Consider the following 21,755-nt stretch of genomic DNA (forward strand, 5'->3'; position numbering starts at 1 on the left):
TGCTGCGCTGTAATCACGTGCATGCGGTTGTGGTGCGGCCCCATAGACTCACATTGGTCATGCGGTTTTTTAATCTTGGCATGGCTGATTTGCATGTGTAAGGCATGTGTAAGGCCCTGAATGGCAGCATGCCCAGGATCAGGTAGGTAGGGGGGGGTGCATGGCCGGGACAAGAGGTGGGCAGGAGGGACAGCGGCCACGGGCGCAGTAAAGCAAGGGGGCAAAGAATAGAGGCAGGGTAACCACAGTGGAGGAGGGGGTTGCCATTCTGGATCTATGCCCTAGGAGCTGGACAACCCTGTCCTTGTACTGGTGTGGGGGGGCGGGGGGGGGGCAGTATAACCACACGATTTCCACCCCCTAGCCGCACATGTGAAAAAAGGCATATTTGGGTAACACAGTCTCCTGTATGGAGGTGTATAGGAGTGACCCGGGGGGGCGATGACTCTCCTGTATGGAGGTGTATAGGAGTGACTCTGGGGAGGGGGGACTCTCCTGTATGGAGGTGTATAGGAGTGACCCGGGGGGACGATGACTCTCCTGTATGGAGGTGTATAGAAGTGACTCTGGGGAGGGGGGACTCTCCTGTATGGAGGTGTATAGGAGTGACCCTGGGGAGGGGGGGACTCTCCTGTATGGAGGTGTATAGGAGTGACTCTGGGGAGGGGGGGACTCTCCTGTATGGAGGTGTATAGGAGTGACTCTGGGGAGGGGGGGGGGACTCTCCTGTATGGAGGTGTATAGGAGTGACTCTGGGGGGGGGGACTCTCCTGTATGGAGGTGTATAGGAATGACTCTGGGGAGGGGGGACTCTCCTGTATGGAGGTGTATAGGAATGACTCTGGGGAGGGGGGACTCTCCTGTATGGAGGTGTATAGGAGTGATCCTGGGGAGGGGGGGGACTCTCCTGTATGGAGGTGTATAGGAGTGACTCTGGGGAGGGGGGGGATGCTCCTGTATGGAGGTGTATAGGAGTGACTCTGGGGAGGGGGGGACTCTCCTGTATGGAGGTGTATAGGAGTGACTCTGGGGAGGGGGGGACTCTCCTGTATGGAGGTGTATAGGAGTGACTCTGGGGAGGGGGGGGATGCTCCTGTATGGAGGTGTATAGAAGTGACTCTGGGGAGGGGGGACTCTCCTGTATGGAGGTGTATAGGAGTGACCCTGGGGAGGGGGGGACTCTCCTGTATGGAGGTGTATAGGAGTGACTCTGGGGAGGGGGGGGACTCTCCTGTATGGAGGTGTATAGGAGTGACTCTGGGGAGGGGGGGGACTCTCCTGTATGGAGGTGTATAGGAGTGACTCTGGGGAGGGGGGGGGGACTCTCCTGTATGGAGGTGTATAGGAGTGACTCTGGGGGGGGGGGGACTCTCCTGTATGGAGGTGTATAGGAATGACTCTGGGGAGGGGGGACTCTCCTGTATGGAGGTGTATAGGAATGACTCTGGGGAGGGGGGACTCTCCTGTATGGAGGTGTATAGGAGTGATCCTGGGGAGGGGGGGGACTCTCCTGTATGGAGGTGTATAGGAGTGACTCTGGGGAGGGGGGGACTCTCCTGTATGGAGGTGTATAGGAATGACTCTGGGGAGGGGGGACTCTCCTGTATGGAGGTGTATAGGAGTGATCCTGGGGAGGGGGGGGACTCTCCTGTATGGAGGTGTATAGGAGTGACTCTGGGGAAGGGGGGGACGCTCCTTTATGGAGGTGTATAGGAGTGACTCTGGGGAGGGGGGGACTCTCCTGTATGGAGGTGTATAGGAGTGACTCTGGGGAGGGGGGGACTCTCCTGTATGGAGGTGTATAGGAGTGACTCTGGGGAGGGGGGGACTCTCCTGTATGGAGGTGTATAGGAGTGACTCTGGGGAGGGGGGGGGATGCTCCTGTATGGAGGTGTATAGGAGTGACTCTGGGGAGGGGGGACTCTCCTGTATGGAGGTGTATAGGAGTGACTCTGGGGAGGGGGGGGATGCTCCTGTATGGAGGTGTATAGGAGTGACCCTGGGGAGGGGGGACGCTCCTGTATGGAGGTGTATAGGAGTGACCCCGGGGAGGGGGGGACTCTCCTGTATGGAGGTGTATAGGAGTGACCCCGGGGAGGGGGGGGATGTTCCTGTATGGAGGTGTATAGGAGTGACTCTGGGGAGGGGGGGATGCTCCTGTATGGAGGTGTATAGGAGTGACTCTGGGGAGGGGGGGACTCTCCTGTATGGAGGTGTATAGGAATGACTCTGGGGAGGGGGGACTCTCCTGTATGGAGGTGTATAGGAGTGATCCTGGGGAGGGGGGGGACTCTCCTGTATGGAGGTGTATAGGAGTGACTCTGGGGAAGGGGGGGACGCTCCTTTATGGAGGTGTATAGGAGTGACTCTGGGGAGGGGGGGACTCTCCTGTATGGAGGTGTATAGGAGTGACTCTGGGGAGGGGGGGACTCTCCTGTATGGAGGTGTATAGGAGTGACTCTGGGGAGGGGGGGACTCTCCTGTATGGAGGTGTATAGGAGTGACTCTGGGGAGGGGGGGGATGCTCCTGTATGGAGGTGTATAGGAGTGACTCTGGGGAGGGGGGACTCTCCTGTATGGAGGTGTATAGGAGTGACTCTGGGGAGGGGGGGGATGCTCCTGTATGGAGGTGTATAGGAGTGACCCTGGGGAGGGGGGACGCTCCTGTATGGAGGTGTATAGGAGTGACCCCGGGGAGGGGGGGACTCTCCTGTATGGAGGTGTATAGGAGTGACCCCGGGGAGGGGGGGGATGCTCCTGTATGGAGGTGTATAGGAGTGACCCTGGGGAGGGGGGGACGCTCCTGTATGGAGGTGTATAGGAGTGACCCCGGGGAGGGGGGGACTCTCCTGTATGGAGGTGTATAGGAGTGACTCTGGGGAGGGGGGGACTCTCCTGTATGGAGGTGTATAGGAGTGACTCTGGGGAGGGGGGGGACTCTCCTGTATGGAGGTGTATAGGAGTGACCCTGGGGAGGGGGGGGGACACTCCTGTATGGAGGTGTATAGGACACCTATAGGCACAATGAAGGCTGGTATGGGTGATGGGTTAATAAGGATCATAGGAGGGACTCTCATTTCCATCTCAATGGTTATATTCAAAGTCAATGTGGGGGTGTCTGGTTATCTGTGTCCTCCTCCTCCACATTCCTCCCAGTAAAGGCCGGACACAGAGAGCACAGAGGGGGGAGAATGCCTCTCACACTACTATAGGAACTTTGGCTTGAGCAGAGGACTACTAAGGCAAAGAGAACAAGGTAAGGGGGGATGCTGCAATGCGTGCCCTCCCTCAGGTACAAGGGGTGGGTTGGAGGGGCGACTGCCCTGGGCACTGTGGCTTCATGAGAGGTGGAGGTATGGTTGCCACCTCTGATGCTAATTAAATGCACATAAGGCACCAAGCGACTTTAAAGCAGAAGTCCTGCAAAGTCAGCAGCTACAAATACTGCAGCTGCTGACTTTTAAAATAAGGACACTTACCCGTTCAGGGCTCCCGTGATGTCGGCACCCGAGGCCCAACCGTCCCTTGGTCCTCGGATGCTGCCACCGCCGCCGCCATCTTCAGTAAGAGTATCGGGCAATGAAGACTTGCGCGAGTCGCGATACGCAATCCGAATGGTCCGCGCTCTCTCTGGGACCCGTGTGTTTCCCAGCAGACAGCACGGGGGGGGGGGGGGAAGGGGTTAGAGGCGTAGACTCCCGTGGGGATATACATGCGCGATTAGTTTTCGTACGAATCGAAATTTTGTACGAATAACTGTAAATTCGTACATTTGGGATGATCCGAAATACGAATTGCTATGCTTCCGAATTTTGTACGAAATTTAGTTTACGGATTTCGGATCCTAATTCTGTTACATCGGAAACGAGAATGTTCGTTAATTACGATTATTCGTTACGATGAAGTTAAAAAAAAAAACAGGAAGTCATCACAGCACAGGGATGGTGGGAGCCCCTCATAATGATAAATTCATCATAATGAACCTAATGAAAATTCGTATTTTGTACTAATCCAAATTGAATTTCGGACACGAATTACGAATTAATTCTAATATGAAACGGAACGAACTAATTTATTGACGGCGCACATGTCTAATAAATATAAATATATATATTTATTAGACATGTGCGCCGTCAATAAATTTGTATTCAAATTAATTCGTAATTCGTGTCCGAAATTCAATTTGGATTAGTACAAAATACGAATTTTCGTTAGGTTTGTTAACTTTTCGTAACAATGAATGTGTGTGTGTGTGTGTGTGTGTGTGTGTGTATTTTTTTTTTGTTAGCAGAGACTCTAGGGAATAAAATGGTGGTCATTGCAATTTTTTATATCACACGGTGTGTATGTGTGTATATATATATATATATATATATATATATATATAAATATAAATATAAATATATATATATATATATATATATATATATATATATATATATATATATATAAATATATATATATATATATATATATATATATATTTTTAGCAGAGACCCTAGAGAATAAAATGGCGGCCATTGCAATTTTTTGTATCACACCGTATAGCACAGCAATTTTTCAAACATAATTTTGTTGGAAAAAACAAACAAAAAACACATCCGTGAATTAAAAAAACACCAAAGTTATCCCAATTTTTTTGCATAATGTGAAAGATGATGTTATGCCGAGTAAATAGATACCTAACACGTCACGCTGTAAAAATGCGCTCGCTCGTGGAATGGCGCCAAACTTCAGTACTTAAAAATCAGAGGCAACACTTTAAAATTTTTACTACTAGTTTAGAGTTACAGAGGAGGTTTTGTGCTAGAATTATTGCTCTCGCTCTTGCGTTTGCAGCGATACCTACTGATGCGCTTGCTTCTGCGTGCGAGCACGAGGAGATGGAAGCATTTTTAATATTTTTTTTTTTTTAGCTGCAGGTATCAGTCAGATATCTCCACTGAAAGCCTAGGACGTTATATGACATTCTGCAATATGGAAGTGGTTAACTAATAAACTTACGGTAACATTTTTGAAGATAGATGATTCATTGTTATTCACTTCATGTCTAAGTACAATCCCATTAGTTACCCCAATTTTTATTTAATTTTTTATTTTATTAGTTACCCCAATTTTTTTTATATAATGTGAAAGATGATGTTACGCCGAGTAAATAGATACCTAACATGTCACACTTTAAAATATTGCGCACACTCGTGGAATTGCAACGCACTGCAGGACTTAAAAATCTCCATTGGCGACACTGTAAACATTTTTACAGATGACCAGTTTAGAGCTACGGAGGAGGACTTGTGCTAGAATTATTGCTCTCGCTCTACTGATTGCAGTGATACCTCACGTGTGTGGTTTGAACACCATTTACATATGTGAGCGCGACTTACCTACGTGCGAGCTCGGAGGGATGGGGCGATTTACTTTTTTTTTCTTATTTATTTACTTTTTGTTTGTTTTTGGTTACTTTAATTTTATTTACTTTTTATTTTTACACAATTCCTTTTTATTTTATTTATTTATTTATCAGTTTTATTATATATGTAAACATCCCTTGTAATAGAAATAAGCACCACAGGTCCTCTTTATTGTGAGATCCGGGGTCAAAAAGACTTCAGATCACTCCTTTACCCTAAAAAGAAAAAACACATTTTGACTTCAATCCTTTATGCCCCAGAACCGGAAGTAGCTTCAGAGGTCGCTCCAGTCCTCCAAGGTAGTGTCATTTCTAGGGCGACTTTCATGCGATTTTTCATGCGACTTGTACATTCGATGGCACTCGAGTTGCAAGGAACTTGCGTCAAAGTAGCGCAGGAACCTTTTTTTTTTTTTAAAAGACGCTACGACTAAAGTCACTTAGATTGGAACGGGCGCCATTGAAAGAAATGGGCTGCGACTTGTCAATGCGACTTTATGTGTCCAAAGTCACATGGCAAGTCACACTAGTGTGAACAGAGCCTAAACGTCAAGATTGGGATGTTGGGCTTTAAATTTCTCTATCTACAGCTGGGTAAGTAATCAATACACCTGAACGCCTAACTGAATATACTCATCTACCTTACAGCAGCCCAAGGAAGAGAAAACATCAATAATGGCGACCATTTTTTGGATTCTCCCGATCTTTTTGGCTCTGGTACCATCTGGTGAGTGTTTTTTTTTTTTTTTTTTAAATTTTAGAGGAAATATGACATTTTGTGTATATTTTTTATAATTTTGTTTATTCTAAAGAAGTTACATTATTCTAAATACATAACAAATATCAAAGCCGGTGTTCTGCCGTATAGTGTCCGGCTATCAAATAGTGTCCGCCCCATACTGCGCATGTGCAGTACGGAGCAGACGAAGCTTTCCGAAGCTGAACGGCGCCTGCGCCGTGAGTGGAGGTGGAGGTGGTAGCCCCACCATCCAAGCGGACATAGGGTTGTGAATATTAGAGGGCCCCTCGCGGGCTCGCTTCGCTCGCCACGCTTCAGGCTCGCTTCGCTCGCCACGCTTCGGGCTCGGCTCTTTTTTATTCCTACTCTATGTCCACTTGGATGGTGGGGCTAGAACCTGGACTCACGGCGCAGGCGCCGTTCATCCTCGGCAATTTTCGGAATCTGTGTTGCTGTGTACTGCGCATGCGCAGTACGCAGCGGACACTATCGAATGGAGGACGTTATTTGACAAGACACCGGCATCCAGGCAGATATAAAAGTTACAATTGAATGCAGATCTGTGTCTGTTTATAAAGCATTAAGCCCCCCATTCACACCGCTGCGCAGGGCTGGATTAACGTAGGGGCTATTGGAGCTGCCGCTCCAGGCCCCTACCTTAATATAGGCCCAGCCACCCAAAAAGAACACACTGCTTATGAAAAGCAATGGGCCAACAGAGTTCTCCCCTGACAGGCCCTGCATTCCGCATGCACCGCCTGGGCAGGGTGGTGGAAAAGATAATGGGCGCAGCATGAGAAGTGCTAACGGGAAGCCTGGGGCATGCCAGTGCAGGGCTCTTGCAGAATTCTGAGGCTTCCATAGTGTTAGGCCCTCTCTGCTGCACTCTTTCAGCTCAGAGTGCACGCAATGCATGGCCCTTACGGCAACCTGGCAAGTCAGATGCCAGGCTTCCCTAGTTGACATGCACCCTTTAGAGTCTGGGCACATGCCAATACGGGCTCTTAGAAACACAGAAGTGTGCCCAGTGAAAGGTCCACCAAAATCCTCAGCACCAAGCACATGATGCTGTTAATCCAGCCCTGCCGCTGCGTCATGCGGCTTGACAGTTCCAAATCTCACGACAAGTCGCAACCCATTTCTAGCAAGGGAACCATTCAGGTAGCCGCAATTCATGTCGCAGCGACTATTAAAAAGTAGACATGTGCAATTAGTTTCATTCCGAGTTAGTTTTTCGACGAAATTTCGACAAATCGGTTAATAGCGAATTGTTAGAAAATCCGAAAGTTCGGAAATGTGAAAATTCGATAATCCAGAAATAAAAACGAACATAAGAGCGAAAATCCAAAATAATAACTAGCTAATAATAATTATTACTAACTAATAATACTAATACTAATTATAAGTATTGAAATTTCCTTTAAAATTTGGCTGTTAGTGAATGTACCGAATACGAATTTAGAAGTTGCGAATTATTCCGAAATAATGAATGCCGCATCTAAACAAATCGAATGTAACAAATTAATAATAATAATAAAAAACTTTTATTATTATTAATTTGATACATTCCATTTGTTTAGATGCGGCATTCATTAAATATAAATGAACGCTTAACCCCCTGCTAGCACTACTCACCTTCTATTACCTATTTCACCTTCTCTTTGCTTATTTTTTTTTTTTTTTTTATGTATTCATGTTTAAAGTTTAAAAAAATTGGATATTTTTTTTAGCAGAACTACAATGAAAATATTTTGTGCCAGAAATATGTGCATTTTGGCGTCTTCGCTTTGGGCGCCATTTCAGCTTGTCTATTTTTTTTCAAAATTTTAATGTCTTTGCTATGACCCCGTGTACAGACTTTCACAGATCTCTCTGACTTTAGGTTCCTCGCTGTCCTGCGGGCTATGCGGAACTACAAGAGACACTTCGTGCACCGGCCCCAGCAAGACTTGTCTTCCTGGCTCTGCCTGTCTGGTTACATACACCTCGTTTGAAGCAGGTGAGTTCCCCTTTAACCACTTCAGCCCCGGAAGATTTTACCCCCCTTCCTGACCAGAGCACTTTTTGCGATCTGGCACTGCGTCGCTTTAACTGACAATTGCGCGGTCGTGCGACGTGGTTCCCAAACAAAATTGGCGCTCTTTTTTCCCACAAATAGAGCTTTCTTTTGGTGGTATTTGATCACCCCTGCAGTTTTTTATTTTTTGCGCTATAAACAAAAAAAGAGCGACAATTTAAAAAAAATCATTATTTTTTACTTTTTGCTATAATAAATATCCCCCAAAAATATATAAAAAAACATGCTTTTTCCACATTTAGGCCGATACGCATTCTTCTACATATTTTTGGTAAAAAAAAAAAAAAAAAATCACAATAAGCGCTTATTGATTGGTTTACTCAAAAGTTCTAGCGTCTACAAAATAGGGGATAGTTTTATGGCATTTTTATTAATCTTTTTTCTATTTTTACTAGTAATGGCAGTGATCAGCATCTTTTTTATTTTTTTTTATTTTTAATTTTTTTTTATTGTGACTGCGACATTATTGCGGACACGTCGGACAATTTTGACACATTTTTGGGACCATTGGCATTAATACAGCGATCAATGCTATAAAATTGCATTGATTACTGTAAAAATGTCACTGGCGGTGAAGGGGTTAACCACTAGGGGGCGGGGAAGGGTTAAATGTGGCCTGGGGAGTGTTTCTAACTGTCTGGGGGATGGGCTAGCAGTCACACGACACTGATCACTGCTTCTGATGACAGGGAGCAGACGATCGGTGTCCTGTCACTAGGCAGAACGGGGAGATGCTGTTTACATCGGCATCTCCCCATTCTTCAGCTCCGTGACACGGTCGCGGGTTTCCCCCGCGGCGATCGAGTTTGCAGGTCCTACGGGCACGGTCACGGAGCTTGCGCCAGGTACGCGCGCACGGTGGGAATTTCAAAGTAACGTATGGGTACGTTACTTTGCCCAGCCGTGCCATTCTGCCGACGTATATTTGCTGACAGCGGTCGGCAAGTGGTTAAGAACTGGAGGCGGAGCTAGATCCTGAATGCGTAGTTGGTAACAGAGATCCATAAATGAGTCTTCTCAGCCTTTTGTTCTTCTGTAATAAATTGCAAACGGTTTGTTAACAGAAAATTTGTAAAAATTTTACTTTGATATTTGCAAAAAAAAAAAAGAAGGAAAATGTTATCACTTTTGCACACCCAAGGTAAGTACACTACAGTAGTGGCAGGGCTGTCTTTAACACAGGGCAAAAGGGGCAGCTGCCCCAGGCACCAGTCATTGTTATGGGGCCCAAAGCAGATGCCCCTCGAGCCCGCACTGCCTGCAAAATAGTTGATAAGTGGATTCGGGAGGGCCCAAGAAAATGGGGAGTCTTGCATATTATAAATGTTCTTCCAGAAGGTTTCCCATCAGCACAGGAACCCAATACCTAGTTTGGTCCCAGATTCTTCCCACTCCCCCTTTCCTACAGTAACATTAATGCAGAACTCCGCCCATAAATATGACTTTGTATCCTATGACTCCTCCCCCGACCTGTTACACCATTTTTTTTTATTGCTACCTGCTTCCTGCGTCCATACCTAGGCGGTGATGACTGTGTGGGCTATAGGACCTGGCAGAGCCAAATGCCATGCCTGCACATGGACAAAATCGCACAAGACTCCCATACATGCACAGAAAAAAAGCAGTCCTCTGCTAGTCTATGGGACCTGCCACAGCTGAGTGATGTGTCCGCGCATGCGTGGGATGTTCATGCAATTCCCAGCCATGATGTAGACATGCCGCTCAGCTTTGTCAGATGTCTGGGGGTATCTGGGTAAGATGGCAGCGTGGGAACAGAACAACAAAGAGGAACACTAGGCCTGGAAGAAGGATAATGCTGGACTCCATGCACTCGCATCAAAGAACTAAGGGGTACCACTCAGGGTTCTTGTGTTCCAATCGAATTATATAAGCTGGGGGGCATTAGATACAGGAAAGAGAAGTCGCAAACCCTCAATACCAACACAACCCAATGGTCAGCATAGTAAGAGTGGCTTTGGCTTAGCTCCAACGTGTTTCGTCCCACCCATTTAAATACAGAGGATATTTAAAAGGGTATAAAAATAAAATAGCTAAGTAGGGGTGGAGTTCCACGTTAAGGTAATAACTGTTACGTTCATCACTGCATAGTGTGTCTACGCATGCGTGGGATGTTAATGCAATTCCCGGCCATGATGCAGACATGCCGTTCAGCTTTGCCAGATTCTTTGTCTGCGCATGAGTGGGATGTCAGGGCAAGATGCCAGCATGGGAAAAGAACAACAAAGAAGAACACTGGGCCTGGAAGAAGAACAGCACTGGACTCCATAAACTGGTACTTCTATAAAAGAACTAAGGGGTACCTCTCCAGGCTCCTGTGTTCCAATCTAAGGACTCACGCTGGGGGCGCTGGCTGGAAGGAACCTGTCCTAGCTTAGTGCACTAGATCCAGGAAAGAGAAGGCCCAAATGCCACACACTAACACAACCTGACGGTCAGCATTGTATGAGCAGTTTCAGCCTAGCCCCGACGTGTTTCGTCCCACCCATGGGGGGAAAACTGTGTTGGGGGCATGGCGTGGATGGAACTAGGTTGAGGCTGCTCTTGCTATGCCAACCATCGGATTGTGTTGGTGTGCAGCGTTTGGTTCTTCTCTTTCCTGTATCCCAGGACTAGTAGTTGTGCTTTTTTTTTATTTCAATACAGAGGATATTTAGTAGTGTATAAAAATAAAATATCTAGGTAGGGGTGGAGTTCCCCATTAAGGTAATCAATGTTACATGCATCGCTGCATTGTGTGTCTATGCATGCGTGGGATGTTCATGTAATTCCCAGTCATGATGTAGACCTGCTGCATGCGCAGACAAGGAGTCTGGCAAAGCTGAGCATGGCATGTCAGGGCAAGATGGCAGCATGGGAACAGAACAACAAAGAAGAACACTAGGCCTGGAAGAAAAAAATGGGCTCCATGGACTGGTACTTACATAAAAAAAAATGAAGGGGTACCGCTCCAGGCTCCTGTGTTCCAGTCTGAGGACTCATGCTGGGGATGCTAACTGGCATGAGCCTGTCCTAGCTCAGTGCACTAGATACAGGAAAGAGAAGTCCTAAACCCCACATACCGATTCAACCTGTTCAAACTAGTTCCTACGCGTTTCGTCCCACCCATGGGGCGAAACTCATTGGGGAGGGTTTGGCCTGGACTAAGCTTGGTTAAGGCTGCTCATACTATGTCAACCATCAGGTTGTGTAGGTGTGTGGGGTTTGGGACTCTTTCCTGTATCCCTGTATAGTTTGGTAGGGGTGGGGTTCCCCATTACGGTAATAAATGTTACATGCGCCACTGCATTGCGGCATCATTCATTTTGAATAGGACCCCCAATGCATTAGATACCAACCAGAAGAAAGTTAATCTAAAGAAAAATGGCCGAAGTGAGGCTGCAGATCCTCCAGGAAATCCTGTATAATGAACAACTGTCTGAACTTATTTTCAATGCTGAATGTAACAGAATGTGTCCAATTTCAGGAGGCTACCCCTGGGCTCTGTACAGCCTGTCCTGTGGCGCTCAGAGGGTATGTGGAATAACTGGCACTGCCAGCCTTCCTGAGGATGGGAGGGTAAGAATGGCTACTTCCTGCTGCACCACCGACAACTGCGTCCCGGAATTACCCACCTGTAAGTCATTCCCTTCTATATGGTACTTTAAAGCTGATATTTTGCCTTCTCTGGTCTTCCCCCAACATCAAAATGCCAATGAAATTTATGTATATAGAACCTTCCCGTTGCCATTACATACCGTATTTTAGACCCATCACTTGGTCCCTGTGCTTCTCTATGCAATGGGGATGGATCATGTTTGGTGGGAGGGGCTGAACATAGTTTCCTTAATCACTTGCTTACCGGGGCACTTATACCCCCTTCCTGCCCAGGCCAATTTTCAGCTGTCAGCGCTCTAACACTTTGGATGACAATTGCGCGGTCATACAACACTGTACCCATGTGACATTTTTATCATTTTTTTATTTGCGAAATAAACAAAAAAGACCCCAAATTTTGAAATCATTTTTAAGATTTTGCTATAAAATTTTGCAAACAGATAATTTTTCTCCTTCACTGATGTGCGCTGATGAGGCTGCACTGATGGGTGTTGATAGGTGGCACTGGTGGACTCAGATAGAGGCAGCACTGATGGTCACAGGTTTCACTGATGAAGTGGCATTGGTGGGCACTGATGGGTGGCACTGATGGGCACTGGTAGGTGGCACTGATAGGTAGCACTGGTCCCTGATAGATGGCACTGGTGGTCACAGGTTGCACTGATGAATTGGGCACTGATGGGTGGCACTGGTGGACACTGGTAGGTGGCACTGATAGGCAGCACTGGTCTTTCCAGTTATTTGATGTGTATATATTATACATTTTTTTTTTTTTATTAATATTATTTATACATTTTTTTTCAGTTTCTGGTGACATTCTGTCTCTGTTCTCTCTCTCTCTTAGTGCCGGAGGTCAGCTCGGTATGGAATGGTTTGGTGTGTCCATCTTGCGTGAATGCCGAATCCACCTTCTGTTCTGCTTCTATGACCATGCAATGTAAAGGCAATGAGACCATGTGTGTTACCCAGACTATAAAAGTTTCAGGTATAGATCACACATCCAAAACTTCTTATCTCTTTGTGACTTGGGGCCCTTTTTTTTTTGTGTTAATTTGCTCCTCCTCTCCTTGTGTGTTCAGACCGTTCACATGAAATGCAGGGTCCTCTACAGTCCTCCTTCCAGTGGTGGCGCTCCATTATGTAGAGCACAACGCTGACGTGATAGAATTGGTACTGCTTTCTACATCAATACACTGTAAATGGAGGGCGCTGTGTTGCTGTTCCCTCAGGGCACGGAACTATGGCACCCTACATTTATAGTAGGGTTGCACCGATACTAGTATGGTTATCAGTGCCGATACCGAGCATTTGCACGAGTACTTGTGCTTGTGCAAATGCTTCGATGCTTGACCTGATACTTGGGCAGCCTCAGGGGGTGATTGGTGTGGCGGTGGGGGGAGTTACAAGCACCGCTCTCCCTGTATAGCTTTTATGACAGCCGCTTCTCCTCCCCTCCCTCCTGCGGCTGTCATGCAGATTGGTGCCTGTAACTGCCCCCCCCGCCATACCGATCACCCCCCGGATGTCCCCCTTTGTGCTCCCCGTGTCCTCCTCTGGGTCCCAATCCGTTTTGTTCTCTGGGCCCCCTTCTGTGTCCTCTTTCGGTCCCCCCATGTCCTCTGGTCCCTCCTCCGGTCCCCCCATGTCCTCTTCTGGTCCCCCCAGGCCTCCTCCAGTCTCCCCATGTCCTCCTCCAGTCCCTCCTCTGGTCTCTCCATGTCCTCCTACAGTCTGCCCATGTTCGCCTCCGATCCCCACCATGTCCTCTTCTGGTCTCCCCATGTCCTTGTTCCCCACATGAACTCCTCTAGTCTCTGCGTGTCCTCCTCCAGTTTCCTCATGTCCTCCTTTGGTTCCCCCCATCCTCCTTTGGGCCCCTCCATGTTCTCCTCCAGTCCCCCCCCATCCTCCTTTGGTCCCCTCCCATCCTACTTTAGTCCCCCTGTCCTCCTCCAGCCCCCCCATGTCCTCCTCCGGTCCCCCCATGCCCCAGATCTGTCAGGATGGAGAGAGAGGAGGAAGGAGACGCTAAATCTGTCATTTACCGGCTCCTTCCTATTCCGAATGCACAGTCAGTGACCATTGACTCTGTCCATTCATAAAGGAAATCATCGTAAAATGTGCTTCAGCATGGAGAGGAGCCTCTGTCTCCTCTCCATTCATCTTCAGTGCTTAGGCTGCAGAGAAAGGGACTGGGGAATCTCTCCTCAGTCCCATTTTCTGTCGCCTCAAAGGGGAGATATCGGGGGTGTGTTTGGGTCCCTGACATCTGAACAAAGTCCCCCCCCCCCCCCCCCCCCCAAAAACAGGGATGAAAAAAAAGAAAAAATTTGTAATAACTATTTCAAAGTTAAATTGTAAAAAACTAATTTGAAAAAAAAAAAAAACACTGACACCATCCACTCAAACAACCCCCCCCCCCCCCCCCCCGAAAGAAAGAAAGAAAGAAAGAAAGAAAGAAAGAAAGAAAGAAAGAAAGAAAGAAAGAAAGAAAGAAAGAATTGTTAAAAAAAAAAAAAATGTCAACAAAATGTAATTGTAAAAAAAAAAATTAGAAATAAAAAAAACTACTGACACATGTGCCACTGTCACATAACATAAGAAAAGTATAGGTAATTGGTATTGGCGAGTACTTGAAAAAAAGTATCGGTACTTGTACTCGGTCTTAAAAAGTGATATCAGTGCAACCCTAATTTATAGTATATCCTTAAGCTGGCCATATACTGAAAGAAAAAAACCTTAACAGATTCCTCCATCCAAGCTATACAGTGCAGTGTATTGTGAAAATGGTGCCTACAAATATAATTTTGGCAACTTCACTGGGAACCAGCCAAACTTCGCTCAGTGTGTGGCCAGCTTTAATCTTCCGTGGAAAATGATGCTGGTTATTATTTGAACCCGGAAGACTGAGGACATCTTGTGGCATAAAAGAGAAGTGCACTGTGTACCGAACTATATGAGTGTATGTATATATATATATATATATATATATGAGTGTATGAGAACTTCTCGTCTCACTCCTGGAAAAAAATCAATAATTTTTTTTATACTATATTACCAAAAGTATTATGACATCTGCCGTTACACACACATGCACTTTATTGGCATCCCAGTCTTATAAATATGAGGGGTGAGGGGTGTACTCACTTTTGTTAGATGCTGTATGTATGGATAGATAAATACATTGAATATTATTTTATAATAATATTATATCTAAGATTATAAACTTGAATTTATTAAGATGTTGATTTAAATATTTCTCTTGCTGTAAAGATTTAGGTAGAGTTTTAGGCTGGGTTCACACCGCTGCGGGGGGAGATCCGGATGTGATTCGCACAGCAAATCACATCCGATCTCCGTAGCGCTGCGAGTTCAGCCATACAGATAGTATGGCTGAACTCGCAGCGGTCCCGCAGCAAACTCGCACGGGACCCTTTTTTGGGTCCGCAACGGAATCGGATCGCATGGGGGTTCACACCATGCGATCCGATTCCTGTGCGAGTCGGCAGATCGCACTGCGATATGCCGACGGATCTGGGGGTGTCATTAACATAACATTGACACCCCCAGCCGTCCGCATAGGGCAGTGTGAACTGCCGGCGGGAGTAATGCGATGCGGGAAAACGCCGCGGATTCGCGGCGTTCCCGCATCGCAGCAATGTGAACCTAGCCTAAATGTTTTAATTTAAAATTTATTTATCTTTTAAAATGTTTAAAATTGTTGTTTCTGTGGTCATTTTTTTTTTTGTCCAGCCATATCAGTATCGACAGCTTTTCGTGGTTGTGCCTCACAATCCCTCTGTGACGTCTTCGGCCGCACGAATGACGGAGAGTCGGAAGGAATTACCTATACCTGCACCAGTGGAAACATAAGTCTCAAGAGAAGCTTCTAAAGGCCCACAGAAAATCTGACTTTGACTGCTGTTATTTTTCCGTTAAAGTATCTATTCATTTACATACAATAACCCAAAGTAAAGATTTTTCTTTTTTCTTTTTTTTAAACGTTAAATTTTTTTAAATTTTTTTTTTTGATGTAGTCATTTGTGCTTTGTCTTGTTTGTTTTGATAAATACAGATTGTTTTGTTTACTTCTTTGGGGTATAATGCATCTGTCTATGGTCAAGAATGATTATAGAGAGAAGAGTGGGAATGGATAAAAAGGAGAATGATGGGAGAATAAAATGAGTATTATTATTCATAATATTATTACTATGGGCATTTATATGGTTGGAAGGAAAGTGAGCATTATTATTATCACTCATATTATTACTATTATTATTAGAGACATTTACACCATATGGATGGAAGGGAAGGAGAATGATGGGAGAAGAGAGAGTGGGCATTATTATTATCATTCTTATTATTCTTATTATTATAATTAGAGGCATTAAAGAATATGTAAGCTAGACATGTGCACTGCCCAAAAGTTCGTTCATTTGTTTTTGTTTTTTTCCCATTTTTGAGTCATTCGTAATTTTTCGAAATTCGAAAATCCGAACATAAGAAAGAAAATCTGAAAATCCGAAAATAAGAAAGAAAATCCGAAAATTTGAAAAAAACGAATAATAACTAACTTTGACATTATAGGTGTTGGAATTTCCTTTCAGATTCGGCTGTTAGTCAACTTAACGAAAACAAATTTTATCCGAAGTAACGAATGCTGCATCTAAACAAATGGAACGGAACAAATTACTGCATTTATCGGCGTATAACACGCACAGTCGTATAATGCACAAATTAATTTTAAGAGGGAAGTTTCAGGAAAAAAAACTTAACTTTAAAATAAGGAGCTTTGAAGCAAAATAAGGGTCAGTGCCCATCTGCAGCCTCACCGTTGCCAACAGTGGAACAACCTCACCGTTGCCATCAATGCAGCAGCCTCACCATTGCCATCAATGCAGCAGCCTCACCATTGCCATCAGTGGAGCAATCTCACCATTGCAATCAATGCAGCAGCCTCACCATTGCCATCAGTGGAGCAATCTCACCATTGCAATCAATGCAGCAGCCTCACCATTGCCATCAATAAAGCAGCCTCACCATTGCCATTAACGCAGCAGCCTCACCATTACAATCAACGCAGCAGCCTCACCATAGCCATCAATGCAGCAGCCTCACCATAGCCATCAATGCAGCAGCCTCACCATAGCCATCAATGCAGCAGCCTCACCATAGCCATCAATGCAGCAGCCTCACCATTGCAATCAATGCAGCAGCCTCACCATTGCAATCAATGCAGCAGCCTCACCATTGCAATCAATGCAGCAGCCTCACCATTGCAATCAATGCAGCAGCCTCACCATTACAATCAATGCAGTAGCCTCACCATAGCCATCAATGCAGCAGCCTCACCATAGCCATCAATGCAGCAGCCTCACCATTGCAATCAATGCAGCAGCCTCACCATTGTCATCAATGCAGCAGCCTCACCATAGCCATCAATGCAGCAGCCTCACCATAGCCATCAATGCAGCAGCCTCACCATAGCCATCAATGCAGCAGCCTCACCATTGCCATCAATGAAGCAGCCTCACAATTGTCATCAATGAAGCAGCCTCACAATTGTCATCAATGAAGCAGCCTCACCATTGTCATCAATGAAGCAGCCTCACCATAGCCATCAATGAAGCAGCCTCACTTTAGCCATCAATGCAGCAGCCTCACCGTTGTCATCAATGCAGCAGCCTCACCGTTGCCATCAATGCAGCAGCCTCACCGTTGCCATCAATGCAGCAGTTTTACCGTTGCCATCAATGCAGCAGCCTCACCGTTGCCATCAATGCAGCAGCCTCACCGTTGCCATCAATGAAGCAGACTCACTATTGCCATCAATGAAGCAGACTCACCATTGCTATCATCGAAGCCTAGAGGGGACAGGGAGGGGGGCGGGATGAGCGCCGACAGATTACATACAGTGAGAATCTCCTATGATAGACAGAACAGTGGTCCAATGATGGCCCAGGAGACGGGACTTCCTATTACCGAGGCCGCCAAGTAAACAGGAGATTCTCACTGTATATAATCTGATGGCGCTCGTCCCGTCCCCCCTCCCTGTCCCCTCTGAGGAAAATAATATTGTAGTATTGGCGTATAACACACACACACACACGCTATTTGCACCCGATTTTCAGGGTGAAAAAAGTGCGTGTTATACGCCAAAAATACAGTAATAATAAATAATAATAATAAAAATGTTTTATTATTATTGTTATTTATTATTATTAATTTGTTACCTTCCATTCGTTTAGATACGGCATTCGTTATTTTGGATAATTCGTAACTTCGGATAAATTCGTATTCGTTATGTACACTAACAGCAAACTTTTCGAGGAAATTCCAATACCTATCATTTAATGGTAATAGTTCAGTGATTATCCTTTAGTTATTATTTTCGGATTTTCGTTCATTTGAATTTTCATTCTTATTTTCGAATTTCCGAATGTTCAGAAAAATTCGTTAAATGGGTTTTCGGTAATTCGGATATTTCCGAGATAACAAATTTGTTGAAATTTGTTAAACTAATTAGAAACAAATTGCACATGTCTAATGCAAACCCAACACTTCATATTCCTGATATGTGACTGCTGTACCATGTACTTGTATGAGAAAGTCTCCTGTTCTCTTTGTATTGCTTCCTTTATGTCCCTGGTGTTCCTGCCAGTCCCCTCTGCTTTCCTAGTAAAAACTGACCACACTAATCATGAGAGCAAAGCATAGTCAGTTCTCCAGCTATGCTGAGAACTCTGTCTGCTTTCCTCCAATGATCAGACTTGTCCTGACCCCCCGCCCCCCCCCCCCATGCACACACACAGCCAGTGTACTGTTGTTGTCCCCCCCCCCACCTCTTTGAGCAGCTGAGATCAGAGGGAATATGATCACTTTTTTTATAACTTTTTAAATTTTATTTAAATTTTATTTTTTTATATCTGTACACAAATATTTTTCCTTTCATTTCTATTTTAAATTGAATGGGTTGTTTTACAAGGTGATCATTTACAAATACTTTACAGTAGATGGAAGAGAAGGAGAATGATGGGAGAGGAGAGTGTGTCTTCCTGGCAGGTTTTCCTGACATCAAGAGTTACAAAGGTGACCGGGGAGGGACCTCCAGGACACAGCCTGTGATTGAGAGCCTCAGCTCTGTTCCTGTGTGAAGGAAGGTGTGTCCCTTCCCTCCAATCAGCTCACAGAGCACTCCTCACTGGGTTCTGCAGAGTGTAACTTCAGTGACCCGCCCTCTGCTTTCTGAAAGCTCAGACAAACTTTAGCAATTCTATACTTTTAATGGATGTACTGTAGAGGAGAGAGAGCGGCAGATAAAAAGATACAACTTATGTAGGAGGATTTGCATCATCTCTGTGTATTACCTGAGGCCAGTCACTTCACGGGGTGTTTTTAAGGTTTACAACCAGATTAACATTAAAGGGGAACTTCACCTAAAAAAGGAAGTTCCGTTTTATCTCCTCTACCCCCCTCATCTTCCCCCTTTTGGCACTTTTTTTTTTTTAAGGGAGCTGGTACCTAGTTTTTACAGGTGCCTAATATAATTTCCACTGGAATCACAATCCCAGCAGAAGTTGATCCCAGCCCACAACCGCCTGGGACGCATCACGGAAAAACAATAAAGTTAGCCCAATTTTTTTTGTGAAAGATGATGTTACGCCGAGTAAATTGATACCCAACATGTCACGCTTTAAAATTGCAGATGCTTGTGGAATGGCGACAAACGACGGTAATTCAAAATTTCCATAGGCGACCATTTAATTTTTTTTTTACAGGTTACCAGTTTAAAGTTACAGAGAAGGTCTAGTGCTAGAATTATTGCTCTCACTCTAACGATCACGGCGATATCTCACATTTGTGATCTGAAAAAGGTTTACATATGCGGGCGTGACTTGCGTATGCGTTCGCTTCTGTGCGAGAGCTCGGAGAGATGGGGCTCTTTACATTTTTTTTCTATTTATTTTACTTTTTATTTTTACACTGTCCCTTTAAAAAAAAAACAAAAAAAACATTTTTGATCACTGTTATTCCTATTACAAGGAATGTAAACATCGCTTGTAATAGAAATGAGCATGACAGGTCCTCTATAATGAGGCGTCTGGGGGCAAAAAGATCTCAGATCTCATATTTATACTTAAAAGCAAAAAAAAAAAGTACTTTTACACACGAAAAAAAATGGGCCCTTGGAGCACGTTGTTCTGGTCCTCTAAGGGCATAGAGTTGAGTGGGGGCCATCTTGCCTTCACTCGACCTCTCGCCCATCGCTCCAGGGGATAGGATAGTTTCCCCCTTTACCGATGGATCCGGTAATCGAGTAACAACCGAAAAGTGGCAGGAGGGGCACCTCTCCCACCACCTATAAAAGTGATCCCGCGGTGAATAAAACCCTGGAGCCACTTTTATTGGATACCGGACACCCTGCTGTTTAAAAAAAATATTGGGTTATAACAGCTAGCTGCTGCCATGTGCCCGGTATTTATCGTCAAAATAATGACGTACATTTCCAGTTAGGCGGTCCGGAAGTTTTTAAAAAGCGTATCAATAAGTCTCCAGCAGGGGGCAACTTTCCAGGTGGTCAAGGTGTCAGAAACCATGAAATCAGGCCGAGGCAGAAGTACAGTTAAATCACACTTGTTTAATAATAAAAGTAAAAAGAACAAACGTAGTCAAAACATAGCCAGAGTTCAGGAACCAGAAGGGATAGTCAGCCAAGCCAGAAGTCAAGGATCAATGTAGTGGAACAGCAAGCAGGATCTGGAGCCAGAAGGGATGTAGGGATCCAAGCCTTGGCTGGTCATGAACTGAAAAATGCAAACTTGTAATTTGTCAGAAACCATGAAATCAGACCGAGACACAAGTACAGTCAAATCACATTTGTTTAATAATAAAAGTAAAAAGAACAAAACATAGCCAAAATTCAGTAACCATAACGGATAGTCAGCCAAACCAGAAGTCAGGGATCAAAGTAGTGGAACAGCAAGCAGGATCTGGAGCCAGAAGGGATGTCAGCAAAGCAAGTCTTTAAACAGGAACGCAGGAGATAGTCTCTGTGATGTTGACCAAGGCGAAGGCAGAGACCCTTTGGGCTAGACGGCTTAAGTAGGCAGGACTGACAAGCAGGATATCATCAACAGCCGAGTAACCGTGGAGAGATAGGAGCTGGCAATTAGCCAACAGCTGAGGAGCCAGCTCTGAGAAGGAAGGGCTGAGCCCAACCCTGACACCCTGTTAAGGGACAATGTTATTCTGGCAATGAGCCAGAGGTTTGATTTGTTCCAGAGATTGCTTGTAACTTATAATTTGTCAGAAACCATGAAATCAGACCGAGACACAAGTACAGTCAAATCACACTTGTTTAATAATAAAAGTAAAAAGAACAAAACATAGTCAAAACATAGCCAAAATTAAGTAACCGTAACGGATAGTCAGCCAATCCAGAAGTCGGGGATCAATGTAGTGGAACAGCAAACAGAATCTGGAGACAGAAGGGATGTCAGCAAAGCAAGTCTTTAAACAGGAACGCAGGAGATAGTCTCTGTGATGTTGACCAAGGCGAAGGCATAGACCCTTTGAGCTGGACGGCTTAAGTAGACAGGACTGACGAGCAAGATATCATCAACAGCTGAGTAACCATGGAGAGATAGGAGCTGGCAATTAGCCGACAGCTGAGCGGCCAGCTCTGAGAAGGAAAGGCTGAGCCCAGCCCCGACACAAGGGTAAGCAAGCCCCTCAACGTGGATTTGATGTAAGGTGCCAGGTACCAGGTAGGTGACCAGGGGAACACCAGGAAGAGCCAACAGAAGCAGCAGACTTAGTGTATATGTCACATGGATGAGAACCTCTGTGGACAGCAAGGAAGTGTTGCAGGCCCACAAAATGGCATTAAATGATGTCAAAACGCAAAGGGGGCC

The 21,755-nt window shown here is 45.4% G+C and overlaps 1 protein-coding gene across 5 annotated transcripts in view; it reads left to right on the forward strand.

The window, feature by feature from the left end:
- LOC143933570 (phospholipase A2 inhibitor and Ly6/PLAUR domain-containing protein-like) overlaps window positions 1–15,929 on the forward strand; it is a 31,631-nt gene extending 15,702 nt beyond the window's left edge. For 2 of the 5 annotated variants that reach the window (XM_077456515.1, XM_077456517.1), the window contains exons 2-7: window positions 4,917–5,005; window positions 6,059–6,137; window positions 8,032–8,148; window positions 11,711–11,860; window positions 12,686–12,826; window positions 15,595–15,929. In XM_077456515.1, the coding sequence (XP_077312641.1) occupies window positions 6,086–6,137; window positions 8,032–8,148; window positions 11,711–11,860; window positions 12,686–12,826; window positions 15,595–15,734 (600 nt within the window). In that variant the 5' untranslated portion in view covers window positions 4,917–5,005; window positions 6,059–6,085 and the 3' untranslated portion in view covers window positions 15,735–15,929. The remainder of the gene's footprint in view (window positions 1–4,916; window positions 5,006–6,058; window positions 6,138–8,031; window positions 8,149–11,710; window positions 11,861–12,685; window positions 12,827–15,594) is intronic. The other 3 variants (XM_077456513.1, XM_077456512.1, XM_077456514.1) reach the window with 2 other exon arrangements.
- The last annotated feature ends 5,826 nt before the right edge of the window (window positions 15,930–21,755 follow it).

The sequence above is a fragment of the Lithobates pipiens genome, unplaced genomic scaffold (genome assembly GCF_037356315.1).
Source record: "Lithobates pipiens isolate NorthernLeopardFrog02 unplaced genomic scaffold, aLitPip1_a1.2 Scaffold_27, whole genome shotgun sequence".
NCBI classification, from domain to species: domain Eukaryota; kingdom Metazoa; phylum Chordata; class Amphibia; order Anura; family Ranidae; genus Lithobates; species Lithobates pipiens.